Source organism: Stegostoma tigrinum, chromosome 29 (assembly GCF_030684315.1).
Source record: "Stegostoma tigrinum isolate sSteTig4 chromosome 29, sSteTig4.hap1, whole genome shotgun sequence".
Taxonomy (NCBI): domain Eukaryota; kingdom Metazoa; phylum Chordata; class Chondrichthyes; order Orectolobiformes; family Stegostomatidae; genus Stegostoma; species Stegostoma tigrinum.
This window is the reverse complement of record NC_081382.1, coordinates 40544627-40564858: the sequence shown is the minus strand read 5'-3', so window position 1 is coordinate 40564858 and position 20232 is coordinate 40544627. Positions and strand designations below refer to the sequence as shown.

Here is a 20232-nt window from a genome sequence, read left to right as displayed (position 1 = left end):
TCTTTTATACATGTTGCACAGCAGTGATTAGGTTTTATACTTGGCTACAGCTCAGCAGTAATGCTCAGCGGTGTCCCCTACTCCCCCCGATTGATTAAGGCAGACGGCAGGATCATGCAAAGGCCGGGGGCTTCCCCATGCATTTGTGGGGGATGTGGATATTTCCCAAAGCTAGCACTGGTGCCAGGTTTTGAGAGAGAGGGCCCGTACCTGCTGCTGCTTCACACCGGTCACCAGGACCTGGAGCATGTAACTCGGTGTAGAGCCTGCAGCATTGCCCTTTTCCTTCCACAATTCCAACACCTTCCAGAAAGGCACTGACCGCGCTCGGGCTCGGGACTGGGGGAGGGTAGGGCTGGGGACAAAGCCCACCCTCCCCAGTGCCCTCCTCTTCCCCCTTCCCCCAACCACTCTCCCACACACAACCTCACCCCCGCCCGCCCCGCCCTGTGCCGCCCACCCCCATCTCCCCCACCCCACTCCTGAACTGGCCGTCTACACCGTGTGGTCATCTACCCACTGGCACAGTCGCTTTGCGTATTTGTCCGGGCTGACGGTTGAGAAGGACTGCCCCCGGTAACGGATGGATTTCCAAAGGTGTTCCAGCTTCTTGCGGAAGCCGTAGACAGTGAAGATGTCGATGATGCCCACAAAGTAGCGGGACTGGGCCCCATCGATGACGTGCAGAGAGTTCCGGAAGTTGGGCAGTAGCCTGCGGTTCTGAGTGGTCGGGTCTGCCAGCTCGAGCTCCGAGACCAGGCTACCGTCCCTCGTGGTCACAGTGACCTCAGGGATCTCCTTGAAGTGGGTCTCGTTGGTCCCACTCACCGTCTCAGCCACGAGCACTGTGGCATCCTCCTCCATTAGGCCCGGTGCTGGGCTACTCACGAAGGTTGAGGGGCTGGCACTACGTGTCATCGATCTGCGAGAGAGAGGAAAGACCTGTGTTTACATAGGGCCTTTTACCACCTCGAGACCTCCCAGTCACATCAGGCACTCTTGACGAGATCGAACTCATAGAAAACAGGAGCAGGGGTAGGCCATTCGGCCCTTCAAGACTGCTGCATCATTCGAAAGAAGCATGGCTGATCTTCCAGCTCAGTACCTCATTCCCATTTTCTGCACAGACCCTTTGATCCCTTTGTCCCTAAGAACGATATCTAACTCCTACTTGAAAATATTCAATGTTTTTGCCTCAACTGCTTTCTGTGACAGAGAATTCCACAGGCTCACCACTCTCTGGGTGAAGACATTTCTCCTTATCTCACTCTTAAATGGCCTACCCTAAATTCTTAAACTATAGCCCCTGGTTCTGGATTACCTGCTGTTTGGGAACACCCTTCCTGTATCTCCTTCATCAAGTCCTGTTAGAACCTTATAGGTTTCTATGAGATTTCCACTTCATTCTTCTGAACTCCAGTGAGTGTAATCTTAACCAACACAGTTTGCCTTCAGACATCAGTCCTGCCATCCCAGGAACTGGTCTGATCAACCACTGTTGCACTCCCTCTGTCACCAGTCCTTCCTTTCTCAGAAAATGAGGCCAGAACTGCACACAATATTCCAGGCGCGGTCACAATGGCCCTGTATAATTGCAACCAAACACTGCTGATCCTGTCCTTAAACCATCTCACTATAAAGGTCAACACACCATTCCCAACATACCCTGTGATGCAGGGCAATTGGCAGGCAGCACGGTGAGGGAAGGAGTGTTTCGCGCCAATGGGTCAGTGTTTACGTTAGGGGTAACCTTCCTCAGCGAGATCCATCAATAACCACCCATGGTGGCATGGAAGGCAGGAAGTCAATCACATGATCCTTGCGTCAAAAGGCAGACTGCGAACAGTTGTGATGAATGTGGGCCTGGGGCCCCTGCACTGTTAGACATCACCACCGAGGCCTTGGGTACAAACCCCACAGGCACTTACAGAGAGGTAGAAGCAATGCTGTCTCAACGTCATTGAGGAGTGTCCCCTCTACAGACTCAGTAGTGGACCTTAAACTCAACAAAAGAGGTAATGTCTCAGCTCTGGAGACTTGAAAGCACTAAATAAATAATGAATTGAACTCAGAATATGTGAGGGAAGCCCTTGATCAAAGAGTAAAGAACAATACAGTGCAGGAACAGGCCCTTTGGCCCTTCAAATCTGCGCTGACACATTCTGCCCTTCCGTACTAAAACTGGCGTCATTGATAATCCCTATCCCTCTGTTCCCTTCCTATTCATGGATTTGTCCAGATGCTTCTTCAAAGCTGCTATTGCGCCTGCTTCCACCACCTCTCCTGGCAGCGCGTTCCAGGCGCTCACCACCCTTTGTGTGAAAAACATGCCTCATGCATTTCTGTTAAACTTCAACCCTTGCACCTTGAGCCTGCGTCCCCTAGTAACTGACCCCTCCACCCTGGGAAAAGCCTCACACTTTCCACCCTAACCATGCCATTCACATCTATCAGGTCACCCCTCAACTTCCTGCATTGCAGTGAACACAGACCCGTCTATTCAATCTTTCTTCTTAGCTAAAACCCCCCAGACCAGGCAGCATCCTGGTAAAACTTTTCTGTACCCTCTCCATATCCTTCTGGTTGTGTGATGAACACAACTGAACGCAATATTCCAAGTGCAGCCTAATGAAAGTTCTATAAAGCTGCAGCATAACCTGCCTATCCATATGCTCAATGCCCCTTCCAATAAAGGCAAATATGTCATAGATAACAAGGTGTAGAGCTGGAGGAACACAGCAGGCCAGGCAGCAACAGAGGAGCAGGAAAGCTGACGTTTCGGATCTGGACACTTCTTCAGAAATGGGGGAGGGAGAGGGGGTTCTGAAATAAAGAGGGAGGGAGGGGGAGGTGCATAGAAGATGGATAGAGGAGAAGATAGGTGGAGAGGAGACAGACTAGTCAAAGAGGTGGGGATGGAGCCAGTAAAGGTGAGTGTAGGTGGGAGTTAGGGAGGGGATAGCTCAGTCCAGGGAGGACGGACAGATTAAGGAGGCAGGGATGAGGCTGGTAAGTAGGAGGTGGGGGTGGAGTTGAAGTGGGAGGAAGGACGAACAGGTTAGGGAGGCAGGGACGAGCTGGGCTGGTTTTGGGATGCAGTAGGGGGAAGGGAGATTTTGAAGCTTGTGAAGTCCACATTGATACCATTGGGCTGCAGGGTTCCCAAGCGAATAGGCATCTTTTACTACATTATCTACCTGCGCTGCTACCCTCAGTGATCTGTGGACCTGCATGCCCAGATCCCTCTGCATATCAATACTGCTGAGGGTTCTGCCATTCACTGCAAGATTTCCACCTGTATGTGACCTTCCAAAATTCACCACCTCACATTTGTCCAGATTAACCTCCATCTACCGTTTTTCTGCCCAAGCCTCCAATCTACATCCTGCCGTGTCCTCAGACAATCCTCCTCACCATCCACAACTTCACCTATCTTTGTCTTCCAGATGGTGGCCATAGGACATTTCATGCCCATCCAATAGGACAGACAGGGCACTCGGTTCAATGTCTCATCCACATGACAGTGCCTTTTAACAGTGCCGTACCTCCTTGGCACTGCACCAGACTGAAATCCTAGAATCTGTGCTCAAGACCCTGGAGTGGTCCAGGGAGGGGAGGCGACGGCCTAGTGGTATTATTGCTAGACTGTTAATCCAGAGACCCAGGTAACATCCTGGGGCCCCGGTTCAAATCTCACCACAGCAGACGGTGGAATGTGAATTTAGTAAATATCTGGAGTTAAGAATCTAATGATGACCGTGAATCCATTGTCAATTGTTGGAAAAACCCATCTGGTTCACTAATGCCCTTTAGGGAATGAAACAAGCTTTTGTGCTCCTGAGATGCTGCTTGGCCTGCTGTGTTCATCCAGCTCCACACTTTGTTATCTTGGATTCTCCAGCATCTGCAGTTCCCATTATCTCCGAAACTGCCGTCCTTCCCTGGTCTGGTCTATATGTGACTCCAGACCCACAGCAATGTAGTTGACTCAACTGCCCTCTGGGCAATTAGGAATGGGGCAATAACTGTTGGCTGGCCAGTGACACCCTCATCCCATGACTGAATAAAATAGAACTCACAATCAGCAATTGAGAAAAAGAGAGCGATCCTCTGAGCAGGAAGATTTGCCATGGAGCTGAAAGCCGCTAATGGATACCTAGATTAGTGGGTGGCACGGTGGCTCAGTGGTTAGCTGTGGTCACAGCACCAAGGACCCAGGTTCGATTCCACCCTCAGGCGACTGTCTGTGTGGAATTTGCATATTCTCCCCGTGTCTGCGTGGGTTTCCTCCCACTGTCCAAAGATGTGCAGGTCAGGGTGGGTTATATGGAAAATGTAGGGTTTATGGGGTGGGTCTAGGTGGGATGCTCTTCAGATCTCTGCCAGCATGGACTCAATGGGCTGAATGGCCTGTTTCCACACTGCAGAGAAGCTATGATTAGGAGCTGGACGGAGGCGTTCCCCAGGAATGGGCCACCTCGGGATTATCTGCTTACTTCTTTGTTCGGAGAATGATATTTGCAAAGGACCAGCTTTGGCGGCGCTCATCGAGGTGCAGGGGCTGATGGGCCACCAGGAGGCTGTAGTCCAGGACATTGAGGCTTTTCAAATACTCCGTATCAACGGTCATCTGCCGAACGAGCCAGGACCGCTGCTGATCTGCAACAGAATGCATCGAGAATCCAGAACAGTGCAGGAAGAAAACTTAACTATACCAACACGCATAGCTTCAGAAACTCACCGGCAGCATAAAGGGCATTGTTTCTTTAATGATTCACTCATGGGATGTGCCTGTCGGTGCCTTTAATACCCGGCCCTAATTGCCCCCTTGAGAAGGTGGGGGTGAGCTACCTTCCTGACCCGCTGCAGTCCGTGTGCTGTGGGCTGACCCACAATGCCCTTAGGGAGGGAATTCCGGGATTTTGACCCAGCGACACTGAAGGAATGGCGCTATGTTTTAGAGTCAGGATGGTGAGTGGCTTGGAAGGAAAGTTGCGGGGTGGGGGTTGGGGGGTGGGGGGGTGGAGCTAGTGTTCCCATGCATCTGCTGCCCTTGTCTTTCTAGATGGGAGTGGTTGTGGGTTTGGAAGGCGCTATCCGAGAAACCCTTGGTGAGTTTCTGCAGCGCCCCTTGTTGAGGATTCATAGCTGCTACTGAGTGTCGGTGGTAGAGGGATTTAACATTAAGGTGGTGGATGTGGTGCCAACCGAGTGGACCTGTTTGGTCCTACATGGGGCCCAGAGTTGTTGGAGCTGCACTCATCCAGGTAAGTGATCATACTCCGCACTGGTACCTTGTTGATGTTGGGTGGGAGTGGGGGTAAAGCGGAGGTTTGTTAGGAAGTGAGCCACTCACCACAGAACTCCCAACCTGTAAGTTTATATTTATATGCCTGGTGCATTTCAGAGCCTGGTCATTATACCATTATATACGGAGGGTGTTGTAGACCAGACTCATCTTTAACAGCAGACTCAGTGGGACAGCACAACATCATATCCCAATGTTCTCAATTTCAGAAATAGGAGCTGCAACCAACATCAAAGACACCAGGCCACAGAACGCTTTACAACCTGGGAGGAGGCCATTCAGCCTATTACATGCACTGGCTGTTCAAATGAGCAACTCAGTATTTGGAAGAAAATGGCCCTCAGAGAGATGCTCAATCGGAGGGCTAGCACATGCACACCGATCCGAATGGTATCCTTCTGGTTCTAGAGGAGGGAAGGAAGCTGTGATCGGAAGCAGGATAAGATGGATCCTTACCCAGGCTGATGGTGTTTCCCTCAAAATTCAGGTCTTTGAGCACCACGATGACATTGCTCCCCTCAGGAGCAGGCTCCGTCCATCGACTCACTTGGCAGCCCTTGATGTCATACCTGGAGAAAGCAATAATAATCCTGAACAGGGTGTTTTCTGTCTCACCTAGGGGCTCTGGCTATGGAAGGGTGATAGGGCACGGAGTGAGAAAGCCATTAATGAGAAGTCAATGGGATTCTAATACTTTACATCAGAGCAGATGGAGAATCTGAAGTTTGGTAATTCTCTTGGTTTGGAGAATGGTGGAAGAACAGAAACATGGAAACAGAGAAAACAGAAACAGCAGTAGGCCAATCGGCCCCTCAACCCGGCTCCAATATTCAATAACATCATCCAGCTCAGTTCCCACTTTCTCCCCAAACTCTTTGATTCCTTTAGCTCCGAGGACTCATTCTCACTCTTTCTTGAAAATATTTCAAGGTTTGGCCTCAATTGTTTTCTGTGATCGGCTCACCACTCTCTGGGCGAAGACATTTCTCCTCATCTCGCTCCTAAATGACCTTGGATAGAGTCATACAGCATGGAAACAGACCCTTCGGTCCAGCTTGTCCACTCCAACCAAGTTTCCCTAACTCACTTACCTATATCCTTCTAAACCTTCCCCATCCATGTACCTGTCCAAATGCCTTCTACCTCTATCTAACTGTACTTCTATCTACCAATACCTCTGGCACCTGCAACTTTAAACCGTTACCCCTGGTCCTGGACTCCCTGGCCATCAGGAATATCCTTCCTGTGTGTACTCCCATCTCTAAAAAGCTCGATAAGACTCTCCCCTTGGGGACCAACTATCTGACAGACTATGACATTAACATTCTGGTAACCACCCGTACCAGCTAGCTGCCCACTCAACATGCGGACAGACCCTAGACTGAAGTTTACACTCGAACAAACCCCATTGGTGGAAACCCATCCAATACTCAACTGATTGGACTTCAAAGAGCCGTTCGCAAACGGTGACATACATACCTGGCAACGATTCTCTCATCAGGGTAAAAGACACTCTGCATTATGATGAAGTACTTCTGTCAAGAAAAGACATTGATGTGTTCAGAAGGATGGGCACAGTGTCACAGTGCTTACGTTACTGGGCTCACGTCTCTGGACACTAAGCCTCAAATCCTACCCGCGGGTAGCTGGGGCATTTAAATTCGATGATCTAAATATATCTGCAGTGACTAAAAAAAGTGAGGAACCTCTGGATCATCATAAGAATTCAACTGGGTCACGAAAGCCCTCTAAGGAAGGAAACTAACCAAGCTTACGCAGTGTGGTCTACACGTGACTCCATACCCACAGCAACGTGGCTGATTCTTACCTGCCCTCTGAAATAGCTCAGAGGCCAGTTGTTTGTATCTGAGGAAGTGGCTCTCCACCATCTTCTCAGAGGTAATTAGGAACGGACACAAGTGTCATACTAGCCAGTTGATGTTGATGACGAAGGAAGAATTGTAACTGCTGAATCCATGCTTAGAGCCTCCACATTCCCACTTTGCTGCTAGAAGTAACTGCTGTGTTTGGCAACGGTGGCTCCAGAGGGTGTTTCGTTTGGGCTGTGACAGCCCAGCCTGTGTTGTAAGATCTCAGGCTGTGGCTTTCCCCTGTGGACTGTGGGACCCTGTGCTTGCTTGGGGCAGCCAGGAGGCAGCTTCCTAACCTGGGGCTCTGGGCTGGCTGTCCTATGAAGGGAGAGGGAGTTTGGCTCCTGATACACATCGCCCATCGCTCAGCTGCTGATTCCAGAGCCTCGGATGTCCCCACGGGGGGCTGGGTGCTGCTGAATCAGACCCAACATAGAAAACAGGGAGCAGGAGAAGGCCACTCGGCCCTTCGAAACTGCTCCATTATGGCTGATCATCCAACTCAGTTCCTGCTTTCTCCCCATGCCTGCTTTAACGCTAAAAACTGCATCTAACTTAACTTTGAACATGTTTGATGTTTTGACCTCAACTACTTTCTGTGTCCAAGAATTCCAGGGGCCCACCACACTCTGGGTGAGGACATTCCTCCTCATCTAAATGACCTATCGTGGAGTCATACAGCATTTAGCAATCCACATCCTAACTTGTCAGCTGGTTGTATTGCAATGGGATGGCGGGAGGATTCGACCCCCATCGGCCTGTACAATCAGAATCAATGATAATGGGAATTGCAGATGCTGGAGAATCCAAGATAACGAAATGTGAGGCAGGATGAACACAGCAGGCCCAGCAGCATCTCAGGAGCACAAAAGCTGACGTTTCGGGCCTAGACCCTTCATCAGAGAGGGGGATGGGGTGAAGGTTCTGGAATAAATAGGGAGAGAGGGGGAGGCGGACCGAAGATGGTGAGAAAAGAAGATAGGTGGAGAGGAGAGTATAGGTGGGGAGGTAGGGAGGGGATAGGTCAGTCCAGGGAAGACAGACAGGTCAAGGAAGTGGGACGAGGTTAGTAGGTAGGAGATGGAGGTGCGGCTTGGGGTGGGAGGAAGGGATGGGTGAGAGGAAGAACAGGTTAGGGAGGCAGAGACAGGTTGGACTGGATTTGGGATGCAGTGGGTGGGGGAGAAGAGCTGGGCTGGTTGTGTGGTGCAGTGGGGGGAGGGGACGAACTGCATCCACTGTACCCGGTGTGGCTTCCTCTACATTTGGGAAACCAAGCGGAGGCTTGGGGACCGCTTTGCAGAACACCTCCGCTCGGTTCGCAATAAACAACTGCACCTCCCAGTAGCAAACCATTTCCACTCCCCCTCCCATTCTTTAGATGACATGTCCATCATGGGCCTCCTGCAGTGCCACAATGATGCCACCCGAAGGTTGCTGGAACAGCAACTCCTATTCCGCCTGGGAACCCTGCAGCCCAATGGTATCAATGTGGACTTCACCAGCTTCAAAATCTCCCCTTCCCCTACTGCATCTCTAAACCAGCCCAGTTCGTCTCCTCCCCCCACTGCACCACACAACCAGCCCAGCTCTTCCCCTCCACCCACTGCATCCCAAAACCAGTCCAACCTGTCTTTGCCTCCCTAACCTGTCCTTCCTCTTACACATCCCCTCCTCCCACCCCAAGCCGCACCTCTATCTCCTACCTACTAACCTCATCCCACCTCCTTCGCCTGTCCGTCTTCCCTGGACTGACCTATCCCCTCCCTACCTCCCCACCTATACTCTCCTCTCCACCTAAGATAATAAAATTTGAGGCTGGATGAACACAGCAGGCCAAGCAGCATCTCAGGAGCACCAAAGCTGACGTTTCGGGCCTAGACCCTTCATCCAGGATGAAGGGTCTAGGCCCGAAACGTCAGCTTTGATGCTCCTGAGATGCTGCTTGGCCTGCTGTGTTCATCCAGCCTCACATTTTATTATCTTGGAATCTCCAGCATCTGCAGTTCCCATTATCTCTCTCCTCTCCACCTATCTTCTTTTCTCTCCATCTTCGGTCCGCCTCCCCTTCTCTCCCTATTTATTCCAGAACCCTCACCCCATCCCCCTCTCTGATGAAGGGTCTAGGCTTGAAACGTCAGCTTTTGTGCTCCTGAGATGCTGCTTGTCCTGCTGTGTTCATCCAGCCCCACACTTTGTTATCAATCAGAATCAAATTGGACCTTGAGCCTGTCATTCAACATCCAGTCACCAGGGGACAGTGTTTCTACAGGAATGGTTCTGTCTCAGTGAATCTGGCCTCAGATAACAAAGTGTGGAGCTGGATGAACACAGCAGGCCAAGCAGCATCTTAGGAGCACAAAAGCTGACCCGAAGGGTCCAGGCCCGAAATGTCAGCTTTTGTGCTGCTGAGATGCTGCTGTGTTCATCCAGCTCCACACTTTGTTATCTTGGATTCTCCAGCATCTGCAGTTCCCATTATCTCAGTCCCAAACCTGTTGCCCACATTAGCAAATTTTATAAAGGCTAGGTGAGAGGGAGGTTTCACCTGCCTCTGCTCCCTAATACAGGGAGCTCTGACCATGCTGCAATGGGAAACTGGGCCTCTGTCAGGAATCAGGGGGGTCTGACTTTCAGCACGATGCTATGTTATACTTCTCTTTTATCTTTACACAGTCCTTAACTTCCCTCGTCAGCCACGGCCGCCCCCGCCTCCCCTTAGGATGTTTCTTCCTCTTTGGAATGAACTGATCCTGCACCTTCTGCATTATATCCAGAAATACCTGCCATATTGTTCAAACCAGGCTGATTCCGGGGATGAGAGATGATGGGAACTGCAGATGCTGGGGAGTCCATGATACCAGGGATGGCAGGTCTGACATATGGGGAGAGGTTGACTGGGTTGGGATTGTTTTTGCTGGAGTTCAGACGAATGAAGCGGTGGGGGGATCTCACAGAGACTGACAAAATTCTAACAGGAGTGGACAGGGTAGATGCAGGGAGGTTGTTCCCGATGATGGGTGTGTCCAGAACCAGGGGGTCACAGCCTGAGGATTCAGGGCAGATCATTCAGGACGGAGGTGAGGAGTCATTTCTTCACCCAAAGAGCGGTGAGCCTGTGGAATTCATCACCACAGGAAGTAGTTGATGCCAAAACATTGACTGTATTCAAGAGGTGAGTAGATATAGCACTTGGGGGAGAATGGGATCAAAGGTTATGGGGAGAAAGCAGGATCAGGCTGTTGAGTTGGATGATCAGCCATGATCCTGAAGAATGGTGGAGGAGGCTCAAAGGGCTGAATGGCCTCCTCCTGGTCCTATCTTCTATGGTTCTGCTTTATTTCTTCATTTTCCTACTTAAACCTAACAAGGTCTGCCATGGGTAACTTCTGACCTTACTTTGTATGTTTTATACCAAATTATAATCACTGCAGTGCCTAACTTTATTCATTTTTTGTACCTTGATCTGAAGATTCTGTAACCTATGTACTTGTATCTATGATAGTGCTTTGTGTGGTGGTGTTATACACTTTTCACTGTGCCCCCGTACTTTCACACTTGAGTACGCGTGGCAATTGTGAATGAACCAGCTCTCCGAATGAACTCCCTGACTTGGTGCCATTTCCCTGCTTTCTCTCCATGTTTAAATAACGCCCTCCAGCATGCGTAAAGGTTTGCAATGTGCGGTTTCAATGTGACACCAGGAAGGGATTTGAAAACCGGGATCGAGAACCGAAAGAGAAAAAAAAAATCCAAAAGAACTGCGGAGGCTGTAAGTCGGAAACAAGAACAGAAGCTGCTGGAAGAGCTCAGCAGCATCTGTGGAGAGAAATCAGAGTTACCGTTTCACTTCTGAGGAAGGGTCACTGGACTGGAAACGTTAACTCTGGTTTCTCTCCACAGATGCTGTCGGACCTGCTGAGCTTTTCCACCAGACCTCTGTCAGGAATCGGGGGGGGGGTGGTCTGACTTTCAGGATGATGCCCGTTTAGTAAAATTAGCCTCAAGCTGCCTGGCAGGAATGGTCTGGGGTGAAGTTGATGTTGTTTAAACAGGGTCCAGCAGAGTGTATTGGAGAGAGTGGGGACCAACTCACCTTCTGCCCATGGGCAATCTTGATACTGTGAACACCTGCAGGAAAAGAGGAGCACACCTCAAAATCAAACAGTCATAAGCAAGACAACATTAGAACAGAAGAACGAGAAGCATGAAGAGGCCATTCAGCCCCTCAAACATGCTCCACCATTTAGTATGATCATGGGCTAATCTCAGCTAGGCCTCAATCCCACTTTCCTGGTTGTGCCCGATAACTCTTCATTAATTAAAACCTGTCCAGCTCATTCTTAGGCTGACTCAGTGTCCCAGCATCCACCACACTCCGAGGGACTGAATTCACAACCTTTGAGGGAAGTAATTTCTCCTCATCTGTTTTAAATCTGCTGTTCCTTACCTTAAAACTATGACCTCTCTTTCTAGAGGGGAAACATCCTTTCTATTTCTACACTTTGACGTTTGTGTTGTTCAATAACAGGAGTGGAACAAGAAGCATTCAAACAGGATAGTGATCCTGATCCTATCACTGTCAGACACCAGGAGGTTTAACTGCAGACTGGCACAATATTTCAGTTGTTTTATGCTCATATGAAAGACTTTCAGTAAACAAAGCGGTCTCTGAAAGTGTGTCAGTATTTACAGGAGGCACTGTTCCCTGGGAGATGGTACAACGCTGGCATTTCCCAGGCATTATTCCCATTCCAGGATTCCCTGTAAATACCAGCACGCTGTCCACCCACCAGCTGTCCCTGTAAATACTGACACACCCCCACAGCTATCCCTGTAAATACTGACACACTCCCCCCACCCCAACTCTCCCTGTAAACACTGACACACTCCCCCCAGCTACCCCTGTAAATACTGACACTCCCCCCCAGCTCTCCCTGTAAACACTGGCACACTCCCCCCAGCTACCCCTGTAAATACTGACACACATCCCCAGCTCTCCCTGTAAACACTGACACACTCCCCCCAGCTACCCCTGTAAATACTGACACACTCCCCCCCAGCTCTCCCTGTAAACACTGGCACACTCCCCCCAGCTACCCCTGTAAATACTGACACACACCCCCAGCTCTCCCTGTAAACACTGACACACTCCCCCCAGCTACCCCTGTAAATACTGACACACCCCCCCAGCTCTCCCTGTAAATACTGACACACTCCCCCAGCTCTCCCTGTAATCACTGACACACTCCCCCCAGCTACCCCTGTAAATACTGACACACACCCCCAGCTCTCCCTGTAAACACTGACACACTCCCCCCCACCCCAGCTCTCCCTGTAAACACTGACACACTCCCCCCAGCTACCCCTGTAAATACTGACACTCCCCCCCAGCTCTCCCTGTAAACACTGACACACTCCCCCCACCCCAACTCTCCCTGTAAACACTGACACACTCCCCCCCAGCTACTCCTGTAAACACTGATACACTGCCCACCCAGCTGTCCCTGTAAATACTGACACACTCCCCCCCAGCTCTCCCTGTAAACAGTGACGCACTCCCCCACCCCAGCTCTCCCTGTAAATACTGACACACCCCCCCAGCTCTCCCTGTAAACACTGATACACTCCCCCGTCCCAGCTCTCCTGTAAATACTGACGCACTCCCCCCCCAGCTCTCCCTGTAAACACTGACACACTTCCCCCCCAGCTACCCCTGTAAACACTGACACACTCACCCCCCAGCTCTCCCTGTAAACACTGACACACTGCACCCCCCAGCTCTCCCTGTAAACACTGACACACTGCACCCCCCAGCTCTCCCTGTAAACACTGACACACTTCCCCCCCAGCTCTCCCTGTAAATACTGACACACTGCAGCCCCCAGCTACCCCTGTAAATACTGACACACTCCCCCCAGCTACCCCTGTAAATACTGACACACTCCCCCCCAGCTCTCCCTGTAAACACTGACACACTCCCCCCAAGCTCTCCCTGTAAACACTGACTCACTCCGCCCCCGCTCTCCCTATAAATACTGACACACTCCCCCCGCCCCAGCTACCCCTGTAAACACTGACACACTCCCCCCCAGTTACCCCTATAAACACTGACACACTGCCCCCCCAGCTACCCCTGTAAATATTGACACACTCCCCCCCCAGCTCTCCCTGTAAACACTGACTCACTCCCCCCTCCACTCTCCCTGCAAATACTGACACACTCCCCCCGCCCCAGCTATCCCTGTAAACACTGACACACTCCCCCCCACCAGCTACCCCTGTAAATACTGACACACTGCCCCCCACAGCGCTCCCTGTAAACACTGACACACTCCCCCACAGTTACCCCTATAAACACTGACACACTGCCCCCCCCGCTCTCCCTGTAAACACTGACTCACTCCCCCTCAGCTCTCCCTGTAAACACTGACTCACTCCCTAACCCCGCTCTCCCTGTAAATACTGACACACTCCCCCCGCCCCAGCTATCCCTGTAAACACTGACACACTCCCCCCCACCAGCTACCCCTGTAAATACTGACACACTGCGCCCCCCAGCGCTCCCTGTAAACACTGACACACTCCCCCCCAGCTCTCCCTGTAAACACTGACACACTGCCCCCCCAGCTCTCCCTGTAAACACTGACTCACTCCCCCCCAGCTCTCCCTGTAAATACTGACACACTCCCCCCAAGCTCTTCCTGTAAACACTGACTCACTCCCCACTCCCGCTCTCCCTGTAAATACTGACACACTCCCCCCCACCAGCTACCCCTGTAAACACTGACACTCCCCCCCACCAGCTACCCCTGTAAACACTGACACACTGCCCCCCCAGCTCTCCCTGTAAACACTGACACACTTCCCCCCCCCCAGCTACCCCTGTAAACACTGACACTCCCCCCCCACCAGCTACCCCTGTAAACACTGACACACTGCCCCCCCAGCTCTCCCTGTAAACACTGACACACTACCCTCCCAGCTCTCCCTGTAAACACTGACTCACTCCCCCTCCCGCTCTCCCTGTAAATACTGACACACTCCCCCCCCACCAGCTACCCCTATAAACACTGACACTCCCCCCCACCAGCTACCCCTGTAAACACTGACACACTGCCCCCCCCAGCTCTCCCTGTAAACACTGACACACTGCCCCCCAGCTCTCCCTGTAAACACTGACACACTGCCCCCCCAGCTCTCCCTGTAAACACTGACACACTACCCTCCCAGCTCTCCCTGTAAACACTGACTCACTCCCCCCCCCGCTCTCCCTGTAAACACTGACACACTCCCCCCCACCAGCTACCCCTGTAAATACTGACACATTGCCCCCCAGCTCTCCCTGTAAACACTGACTCACTCCCCCCCCCCAGCTCTCCCTGTAAACACTGACACCGCGCCCCCGCCTCGGCCCAGCTCTTCCTGTAAATACTGACACACTCCCCTGGGAATGGCTGGAGTGATTCACTGATAGTGTCTGACTAGGATCAGACGTGGGGAGTGGTTAGCCTGGGTGCTGGTCCCCTGCGCTACCCCTGGGTCAGGACATTAAGTCAGAAAGTGCAGCCCTGGAGGAGACTGCTCAGCATAGTGTGAGTGATGCTGTTGCAAATGTTTATCATTTACAGAGGGATGTTACAGGCCTGTTTACGCACAATGAATCAGTGCGTAGCCATGCCAATTATTTAACCTGTGCAAGATCGTGGGTACCAGGGAACAATTATCAGGCACTTTTAGGATTCAAAGTTTCAAAGAACCTCATCAATGACGACAGTTTGACTCCTGGAAGCATCATTTAGACCCTCCTGATGTGGGATGTAGAACAACACAATTCCCCAGGGTACTGGGTATTCTTAAGAAAAACACATCTCTTGTGGCACTAATCAGGAAATTAGTAAATAAATCTCCCCCTTGCGCAGTGCACTGCAAGTGAATGACAGCTGTTCCCTGGTGGACCAGTTACAATAACAAACTTGTCCCTTCGCTGCTGCAGAATAGTTAAATGGCGATGATCAGGAACATACGGTAACCACCTGCATTTACGTAGCAACTTTGTCATTGTAAAAGCACCCACAAGGTCAGATAGACACTAATGGTGAGCTGCATGAAGCAGCATCTGGGCAGATGGTGAGAAGTTTGATCAATAGGATATGTTAGGTTGTAAACAACGTCTTAAAAGTGGGAAGGTAGAGAGCAGGATTACCCATTCGGATTAGACGCATTCCTGGAGATTTCATCTCTGCCTCCAAACATCTGGCTCGATCAAATCCCTTTGTTCAAAAACTACCCCAACTCCAACAGATTTGTAACTAATAAACATAATCATTTGAAGGAGACCATTAAAAAAAATACTATTTTTTTAAATTCCCCCTTCGTTATCCAGGGGATTAATTCTTCAGTCCTGGAGAATGCAACTTAATTCTGGAGGATCGGTGACCCCAGTGAAGAATCTCCAACCAATGCAAATGGATTAACTTTATCCAACCTGCCTTTGCTGTTAATATCTGGTAGACTTCAATCAGGTCACCCCTTAACCTTCTAAATTCCACAGAAAGCAGGCTTAATTCTTATAACTTCTCCACATAACTTAGCCCCTAAAATCCAGGTGTCATTCTCGTGAACCCACATTGTACTCCCTCGAAGGTCAGCCTATCTGGGTACTTGGACCTAAGATGGTGCCCTTAGAGGCAGCATTGTAAAAACTTTTCACAGTGCCCCTGTACTTCTGTACTGGAGAACACGTGGCAATAAACGATATTCTATACAGTTCAAGCCTTCCCAAGGTGTATTGCCCAGATCTGCTCCACATGGGGCCTAACCAGGGTTTTTGTAACGTAGCAATACTTCTGCATCCTTGTACTGCCCCTTTTCTTTGGAGTAAAAGCCATCTTAAGCCCGATGAAAGCCGATACATTTTGCCTCAGCAATCAGCGTAAACTGTGGCTCTTAACCAATAAGGCAGAGTCTTCCTAAATATGATCCAGCCACCCTGTGCCTTCTGTAAGGAAGTAAAAGTAATTAGAGAAAGAGAATCAAGGAACCTCATGTTCTGACAAGACAAAAGGGCCATCTTAGAGAACCCTGTGAATAGGGACTATAGAACTGCCTTCCCAGTCTTTCCTTCCACCCATCGCACCCGTGTCTTTTTTGTAACTGGAAGAAATGTGGATGCTGTGAACCAGATACACAGTTGAAATTGCTGGAAAAGCTCAGCAAGTCTGGCAGCATCTGTGGAGAGAAAGGGGTGGCGCGGTAGCTCAGTGCTTCGCGCCAGGGGCTGACGTTCAATTCCAGCCTCAGATGACTGTCTGTGCGGAGTTTGCACATTCTCCCCGTGTCTGCGTGGGTTTCCTCCGGGTGCTCCGGTTCCCTCCCACAGTCCAAAGATGTGCAGGTTAGCATGGGTTAGCCATGCTAAATTGCCCATTACGTCCAGGCATGAGTGGATTAGCTATGGAAAGTACAGAGTTTTAGGGAGACGGTCTGGGTCAGGGGCCTGTTGGGCTGAATGGCCTTCTTCCACACTGTAGAGATTCTATGAAATCAGCGTTAATGCTTTGGGTCAAGTAACCCTTCCTCAGAACTCGAGATGCTGCTAGGCCAGTTGAGCTCTTCCAGCAATTTCTGTTTGTGTTAACCTGCCTGTAAGACTATTTGTGTGGAATGGGGGACTTTATAAAGGGGGGGAATAGGGTTTTAACTGGTGGAGGTATATGCTGACAGTTCATTATTGTTTACATGTAATAAGAATCAATTTATTTGCAATAAATAGTAATTTGTATTAAGTACAGGTGAGATTGTTTCTGTGAATAAGGGAAATCTAAAGCAGGGTGGGGGCAGCTGGGTACTGTCTTAAGACAAATGATAAAGAGAAATTTCTTCATTTAAAGGCTGTGAATCCAAAACTGTATCTCAAAGTTTTGTTGATGCTCTGTCGTTGGGTGTTTTTGAGGTCAGGACAGTTTGGGCTTTTGTCTCAGGGAATTGAGAAATGGGGAAGAGGATGCGAAAGGGTAGATGAACCCTCCAATCATCTATGGCAGTGCAGGCTCGATGGGCTGAATGGTATCCTCCTGCTCCTATTTCTTGGTTTCTTGTGAGACACTCGGTGGCATGTAGCAGATGGGCTGAATGGCCTGTTTCTGAACTGTAATATTCTGCAAAAGATTGATGAAGATGCACTTTACAACGAGACTCATTGGATGAAATGGAGGGAGGCTCAATCTTTTTTTAATCCCAACAACAATTCTACTGCCCCCTCATGGTCAACTGAAGCAGGACAGACTAAAGATTGACAATGGACCTTGTCTGGTCACTCAGAGATAGCAGTAACTGACGATGCAGGAGTCAGAGATAACACAGTGTGGAGCTGGAGGAACACAGCAGGCCCAGCAGCATCAGAGGAGCAGGAAAGCTGACGTTTTGGGTCAGGAACCTTCATCAGAATTGATGAAGGGTCCCAACCCGAAATGCTGACGTTTCTGCCCCTCTGATGCTGCCTGGCCTGCTGTGTTCCTCCAGCTCCACACTGTGTTATCTTTGACTCCTGCATCGTCAGTTACTGCTATCTCTGAGTGAGATACTGCAAGTGAGATACCCCACTCTGTGATGACCTTGTCTGGTCGTTACCCCTTGATTAAACACAGCCTTTAACTCAGGCCCTGGGGGGAGCTCCTTTATTAAAACTGTGATGCTCCTCTTACCCAGAAACTTGACGAGTAGTGAATGTGGGTATTTCTCCATGTGTTGAATGTAGGACCGCAGGTTCGATAGCAGAAACTTTATCTCTCTCTTCTCCTGAGTTTTCAGGAAAATCCTCTTGTCATTTCTGAGTGTGTCAAATTAAGACAAATTAAGTAGATTAATTAAGAAAATTTAGCAAAATTCTCTTAGAAATCAGCAGCTCACTTCCCACTGTGCTGGCCCGTTCTGTGCAGAGCTGGTGGGTTCCAGGGTATGGATGGGGTTGGGGGGATGAGGACCGAGGGGTGGGGAGAGGAGCCAGTCACTCTGCCCGTGGAATGATTAAGTCCACAAGGGCGTGTGTGGCTCCGTGAGGGAGGAGGGTCTCTTGTGCGAGGGGACAGAGTCACTGTACACGGGGAGCGTGTCACTCTGCTCGGGGAGCGATCTGGTTCTTTTGTTACCGATTCTGCTACAGCTTCAGGACGCTCCGGTCCTTCAAATACCCGTTCTCCACGCATGCCAATCTTACTCACGTAAGGAAAAAGTTGGCTTTGCTCTTGGAGTTGCTAATGAACTGAAGGTAGAATCCTTCGGAACTGAGGGACTGCTGGTATTCTGTCTCATTCATGCCCAGCATGGACCGGAACTTTGCAAACACAGGCCCTGCAAATGTCTTCATCTCAAAACCCTGTGATAGAAAACAGGCAGACAATCTGAGTTTCTTAACACGAGGACAACATTAAACATCTCTTGTGAGACAGCCTTAAATTACTTCCTCCCTTCATTAATTCAGCATTGCGCTGAAAACAGCAAAACCTCAACATTGCACAATCAATAACTTGCATCATCTGGCTTTGAGTCCCACTCCAGGGTTTGAGAGACACAGAAGGTGCATTCATAACATAGCTAAAAGGTGGCAGCTTCTAAACTTGTAGGACCATCCAACTGAAGACTGTGGCTGGTGTTACTCTCACCCATCCCTTCCTCCCACCCCAAGCCGCACCCCCAGCTACCCACTAACCTCATCCCACCTCCTTGACCTGTCCGTCTTCCCTGGACTGACCTATCCCCTCCCTACCTCCCCACCTACACTCTCTCCACCTATCTTCTTTACTCTCCATCTTCGGTCCGCCTCCCCCTCTCTCCCTATTTATTCCAGTTCCCTCTCCCCATCCCCCTCTCTGATGAAGGGTCTAGGCCCGAAACGTCAGCTTTTGTGCTCCTGAGATGCTGCTTGGCCTGCTGTGTTCATCCAGCCTCACATTGTATTATCTTGAGATTCCCAGTAAGTTGTGATGGGAAGAAAGTGGACCTTCTACCGCAGTGGCCCAGAGCTCTAGGCTACAAGCTGCAGGTAAAACGGTCTGCTGACTGTGGTGGGTCTAGCTCAGTTGGGTGGAAGGCTGGTGTAGATCTCTTCAGGGCTGACAGATGGAGTTTGATCTCCATTTGGGCTTGTTTCGGGACCTGCCTCTTCCCGCTACCCTGGGAGAGGCCAGGGCGCTGTGGGTCAGATCTACATTCAGGCACAGAATTCAGGAAGAAGGAATTACATTACTAGCTCATAGACAAATGCATTGAAACACAAAGTGTGATTAGCAATGATCTCCTCAGGAAAAAGGGGGCTGTAGGAAAGGACCCTACTCATTAAGGAAGAATCTTCTAACATTCTCATAAGAAGAACTTAGGTGCAGAGACAAGACATAATGGGAACTGCAGATGCTGGAGAATCCAAGATAACAAAGTGTGGAGCTGGATGAACACAGCAGGCCAAGCAGCATCTCAGGAGCCAAAAGCTGACATTTCAGGCCTGGACCCAGAGATAACAAAGTGTGGAGCTGGATGAACACAGCAGGCCAAGCAGCATCTCAGGAGCACAAAAGCTGACGTTTCAGGCCTAGACCCTTCATCAGATGGAGGGTCTGTTGAAGGGTCCAGGCCTGAAATGTCAGTTTTTGGCTCCTGAGATGCTGCTTGGCCTGCTGTGTTCATCCAGCTCCACACTTTGTTATCTAGGTGCAGAGACAATCCTGAATGAATGTCCTACTGGTTCTCCAAAGATTGATTGCTCCTATCTGCATAGCTCTTCCCAAATTCAGACAGAGGAAGCAGAAAGGCTTACCTTGTGTATTTGGGTTAGCACAGCCCCAAAGTCCGGGTCACTGAGGATGCCCTGAACAAAAGAAGAGAAGAAAGAAAAGAAAGTACAAACAGGCAAATGTTACCCTGCTGTCCAGTACAAAAAAAACACTTGCATTTATATAACACCTTTCCACTTCTCTGGATGCCACAAAGAGCTTTAAGGTTAAAGGTCAAACATGTCCCATAGTGTTGGAATGTAGGAAATGCAGGAACCAATTTGTG

The 20232-nt window shown here is 50.1% G+C and overlaps 1 protein-coding gene across 3 annotated transcripts in view; it reads right to left on the bottom strand.

The window, feature by feature from the left end:
- Positions 1 to 475: 475 nt before the first annotated feature.
- The window catches only part of pip5kl1 (phosphatidylinositol-4-phosphate 5-kinase-like 1), a 65035-nt gene continuing 45278 nt past the window's right edge, over positions 476 to 20232 (bottom strand). For 2 of the 3 annotated variants that reach the window (XM_059638249.1, XM_059638248.1), the window contains exons 3-10: positions 19991 to 20041; positions 18402 to 18556; positions 17886 to 18010; positions 11276 to 11310; positions 6788 to 6843; positions 5765 to 5877; positions 4497 to 4659; positions 476 to 922 (exon numbers count right to left, since the gene is read on the bottom strand). In XM_059638249.1, the coding sequence (XP_059494232.1) occupies positions 496 to 922; positions 4497 to 4659; positions 5765 to 5877; positions 6788 to 6843; positions 11276 to 11310; positions 17886 to 18010; positions 18402 to 18556; positions 19991 to 20041 (1125 nt within the window). In that variant the 3' untranslated portion in view covers positions 476 to 495. Of the gene's footprint in view, positions 923 to 4496; positions 4660 to 5764; positions 5878 to 6787; positions 6844 to 11275; positions 11311 to 11629; positions 11894 to 17885; positions 18011 to 18401; positions 18557 to 19990; positions 20042 to 20232 lie in introns of those variants that run through there. The other variant, XM_059638250.1, reaches the window with a different exon arrangement.